General features: G+C 39.5%; 1 protein-coding gene across 3 annotated transcripts; it reads right to left on the bottom strand.

Moving 5' to 3' along the window:
- Positions 693–3,810, bottom strand: LOC8075753. Of its 3 annotated transcripts, XM_021461760.1 has the most exons (6): positions 3,469–3,809; positions 2,691–2,848; positions 2,335–2,584; positions 1,687–1,762; positions 1,166–1,557; positions 693–1,058 (listed from the first exon to the last, which is right to left on the bottom strand). In XM_021461760.1, the coding sequence occupies exons 1-4, from the start codon at positions 3,713–3,715 to the stop codon at positions 1,737–1,739; spliced, it is 681 nt and encodes a 226-aa protein (XP_021317435.1). In that variant the 5' UTR covers positions 3,716–3,809; the 3' UTR covers positions 693–1,058; positions 1,166–1,557; positions 1,687–1,736. The 3 variants fall into 3 exon arrangements, with proteins under 3 accessions (XP_021317435.1, XP_021317436.1, XP_002450716.2); XM_021461761.1 differs by lacking the exon at positions 1,687–1,762 and having other exon boundaries at positions 3,469–3,810; XM_002450671.2 differs by having other exon boundaries at positions 1,166–1,762; positions 3,469–3,810.

A 4,878-nucleotide genomic window follows, 5' to 3' on the forward strand; every position in this document is an offset into this window, starting at 1 on the left:
AAAAGTAGTCTTCTACCAAAATGATTGGAGTACAACTTTCCAAGCATGCAGTTCTCTTTCTCTGATGACAAAATTGTACTTACCAACCTGGTTAAGAAAACGATGAATGTGATAGCTGACTTTGTGGGTTCAACACCTTCCATGATCATTTACTCCAAGGGGATCCTCGTATGCAAACAACAAAAGTTATTTGGGTGGAATCAGGTGCAACTTCTTAGGTAACACATAGAACGTACCCAAGGCATGCACTACAAGAATCTTGGGCTTCTGTGACAAACAGATTATGACGATTAGAGTCTGTTTCCTGTCACTGTCTGCCTGCAGTGACGAAATGACTGTCATCACAAAAGGTGGGTCACTAACCAGCTTCTGTGACCACCAGGGGACATCGTCATTGATATAGTGACAATAGCTCTCACGTCATTGATATAATGACAGGACAAAATCGTCATAACATATTAAACAAAATATTACCATGTATATTGTGATCCGGCATATGTGATGTGGCAGATGACGTGGCAGTTCAGATTCAGCCCATATAGTGTGGCCTTTTTTATTTTTTTTCATTTGAAACCAGTCCAATTAGCGCAAATGTCTTTTGAGCCCAGCTACAAATTGACATTGTTTTATTGCAGCCCAACATCATAATCTAGGCCCATATTGTATAGCAGCCCAATTTAAAAAATATAATCTCAGAATATAGGCCTCATTAGCAATTGCATAATTATAATAGTCAGCCCATACAATAGATTATGTTGCAGCCATTGATAATAATCTAGAATACATGTTCCATACACAAAAGACATCCAGCCACATTCCAGGCTTCCAACAACCTACAACAACAGATTTAACACTCCATGCATAGAGCCAAACTATAGCCGAATACTCCAAGCACAGCCAAACCACAAAATTTGCCACCAGCCAACACTATTCCAACAACCAAAATCTCATACACAAAAGTACCAAGACCAAAATCCACCACGACACGCAATCAAGCAGCGCTGCTCCAATACCAAAAGGGATCCTAGCCTCAAATTTCAGGATCAGCCACCAAATTCCTGTTCAACCATACACAAAAACCATGCACAAATTTTAGCCACCAAAAAATAGTTTAATAGTCTTGATTTGGATGCAAAGACACAAGAGACAAGTTAAAGTTGTGTACCTTAGGATACAGGAAGCTTAGGGCGGACTGATCTGACCCTGTCCAAATGTTATCATTTGTCGAATGAGGCTCTAAGTATCTGCTGCCATCTTTCTCAGGCTCTTAATCTCCTCAGCTTGTTTGTCCACTTTTGCCTCAGATTCTTGTGTCTGCGCCTTCAATCTTTCAAGCTCCTGCTGAAGTCCTATAGACTCTAGCTTCTTTACATCCAATTCAGCTTGTAGTTCTTTTACCACATTGGTTGTCTTGGCAGCAGGCTGCTGAATTCCAACATTGCGAAGGAATGTATTTGACTTCAGCAGCACTTTGGAAACAACTTCTACTGAAGTCTTAGCTTGCTGCCCATCTTCTACTGATGGTGAAGGAAGGGCTTCCTGGGCATGCATATCATCCTAGCAATCAAAGCACGGTTTCAGTGTTGCATCATTATATAAATAAAGGTTCCTTGCACAAGGTACTTAATAAAGGAAGGAAAAAAGAGGTAACAGTTTAGTAAGCTTTCTTCACAGGTTCACTAAAACCTTTAGTTTTGCTGCAATGCAACTCCTTGAATAGATCAACAGCAGTGAGCTCAATGTCTTTGTATTTTTCTTGCTTCTACAGTGTTGAGAGAAACATGATGGCATTAGTGCACACATAACACAAAAACATGTCATCCAGCACAAGCATTCTAGTTGACATTGATAGTGGATACTATTAATAAACTTAATTCGTGTCAACTCAAATAAGCATAAGCATGACAGGAGCAGAGTAATCAAATTAAACGGATATAATTTTCTAGATAAAACATGAGCGTATTTTTACATGTTTGAAGTGTGAGATAATCTGCTACTCTCCATCCATGTTTTGCTGCAGCAGGGGTTAGAGCTTTGGTCACCACTTGCTATCCTTGTTTGGGTAGAGGTATATCACTACAAGAATGGCATATTGACACACCTCTACCATACAAAACAAGGGCAGCAGTAGCTGATCCCCCGCTGCCACAACAAAACATGAAGGTAGAGCAGCAGATTATCTCGCATGAAGTAGAGAGCCTACTATCAACTATAACTCATATAGCATTAAGCAGAGCCACTATCAATATGCAGATATCTTCATTGGATCTAAACACCTCCATCACGAAACTCAAGAACAACATCCAACTAGATGACATCAAAAAAATTTCTTGCCTTGTTCAATATTGTTGGTCCCGCCCTGATTCTGGTTTGCAGAGAATTCAGGTTCCAGTCCACCCTCTGTGGCTTCAATCAGGCTAGTGGTCGACATTTGTTCTCTTGCAGCCCTTTGCCTAGTGCATCTCATTGTATCTTCTTTATTTTCTGGTGCTAGCACTCTCTTGGATGTTCTTCCTGTTCCAGCTTTGACACAATCACCAGGTGGTAACATACTGTTGCCCACATCTTCCTCTAGTAACAAAGCCTCACAAAGAAAACAAAGACATGTCAAAATCAGTTGCAGAAACTAGGATCAATTGTATAAATAAATGAGCATAGCCCAACCAGCTTGAGATATTGATTTGTAGTACCTTAGATTTTTTCTCAAAAATCTTTTCAACAGATCTCTTCTTTGCAAATGAACTCTGCAATAGTTCTGCTAGTCTACGAACACCCAACCGCTGAGCATATTGATTGTTCCTCAATATATTACGTGCCCTCAAAGAGCTTAAGTCGATGTCTTCCTGATCTGCATATATCAATTATATTCAGTGGGTATGAAATTAGTTAGCAACTTTATAGTATACACAGAACACAATTCTTTACAAGCACAAGTGAAAGAACTCAATTTTCTAAACTACTACCGCTTACCTACATGGGAGAGTGCTGGATGGATCTGCATAAACTACAGAATCTATGTTGGTTTATACATGGGAGAGTGCTGGATTAATTGTTTCAGTCCATGTTTGACGTGTGTCCAATAGTAGCTCTTGCTGTACCAACGCAAATCTATAAATTCTTTTTCTTGGACTTAAAAATTGAAATTGTAAGCTAGCTCAAAATGATGCAGCAAAAAAATTCTCAAAACATTTTTTTTAGATTTATGATTCAAAAATTCGTAAACAAAAAAACATGGGAGAGATGGACCATGGACAAACAGTTCAATTGCAAAATCGTGAAACCAAAAATCCCCCCACTTTTTTCTGTCGTGCAGCTGAGAGACTCTAAAATGAGGAGCATGGTCACCAGTGGCCGCTTGAAGCCTAAAGCTAATCAAATTAATCCACGATGACTTCCTCTCCACCAAAGCCAAAGAACAGAGACCTACGGAGGGAGAGGTGACAGACAGACCCAGGGAGGGAGAGGTACCTAGGATCTCTGGCATCGTGTTGCTCGTGCGAGAGAGGTGAGGGATTGTCGCAGGATCTGGAAGGACTGAAGAAGAGAATGAAGGCGAGCTCTTGCCGCAAGGCATGCTCTTGGCGCCGGGCGTCATCTTCCCTGGCAACATCGTCGTGCTCGTCGGACTGAGGCAACAAGTTGCCACCGAATCTGGAAGGACCGCAGGAGGGCGAGGAGGCTTCTTCCCACCGCGCGTCCTCTTCCCTGGCCCCATCGTCTTGGGAGGGAGGCAACGGGTGGCTGCGGGAGGAGGAAAGGTGTGTTCTTGGGCGGCGGCTGTGGAGATGTGGATGTGGGGAATGATTTCTAGGGTTAGCTCGTATATGTATGTGTGGCACTCGGCTGAGGAGAAGTTCGAAATTGACCTCACAAGGAATAATACAGATTGCCAGTTGGAGGGTATATATGACTTTTCATGTCAAAACCATAGCGCGGCAAACATTTTTCTTTCGCGGGCGCACATGGGTTGCAACTCGGTGTACGCGGGAAGATGACCGAGGCTTTTATCGTCTTGACTTTTTACATCACCCGCAACCACTATGGCTTTTTTTTCTTAAATAACATTATTTCAAAAAAAATATAGTACTATTTCGGACTATAAATAAATTCAAATAAAAGATTTGTCAATTACAATTTTTTATAATATTTAAAGAACTACAACTTTAGTCTTGATCATTTTTTCATCCTAGATTGTTTGAAAATTTTGAATTTCAAATATTTGGAAATTCAGCCATAATTTTTCTTAGACAAATGATTTTAAATGAAAAAGTTGTCAATTACAAAGTTGCATAACTTTTCGATATCTACAACTTTTATTTAGGTTGTTTCTCCATCCGACATCGTTTGAGAAAATGAATTTCAAATGTGAGAATTCAAACGTAATTTCCGCATCCGATTTGACAAGAAAAGGTTGTGAACTACAATGTTGCATAATTTTCGAGATCTACAACTTTTGTTTTGTTTGCTTCTTCCTTATAGATCCTTAACTACAACTACACTCTCACTTATGACTGTAGAGCATATAACTATAGATCATTAACTACAACTTCTATAAAATATTATAAAATAAATATTTCAATATCAAAATGACTTTAAATGATAAAGTTGTGAACTACAATGTTGTATATCCTTTCGAGATGTATAACTTTTATTTTAGTTATTTCTCCATGTGTGATTCAAGACTGTGACTAGAGTTTACAAACACTTTCTCAAATGCAAAAATGTCCTATGTATATGTATGGATTGTGTATCTTGATGAGCTCTAGCTACCTTGTATTCAAAAGATTTTCATTTGAGGTCATTTAGTGCCTTGTTTGACCAGGTTTGACGAAGTCATGCCTTGGGTTTTCAAAAAATATGACTAGAGTTTACTGGAAC

The sequence above is a fragment of the Sorghum bicolor genome, chromosome 5 (assembly GCF_000003195.3).
Source record: "Sorghum bicolor cultivar BTx623 chromosome 5, Sorghum_bicolor_NCBIv3, whole genome shotgun sequence".
Lineage (NCBI taxonomy): Eukaryota > Viridiplantae > Streptophyta > Magnoliopsida > Poales > Poaceae > Sorghum > Sorghum bicolor.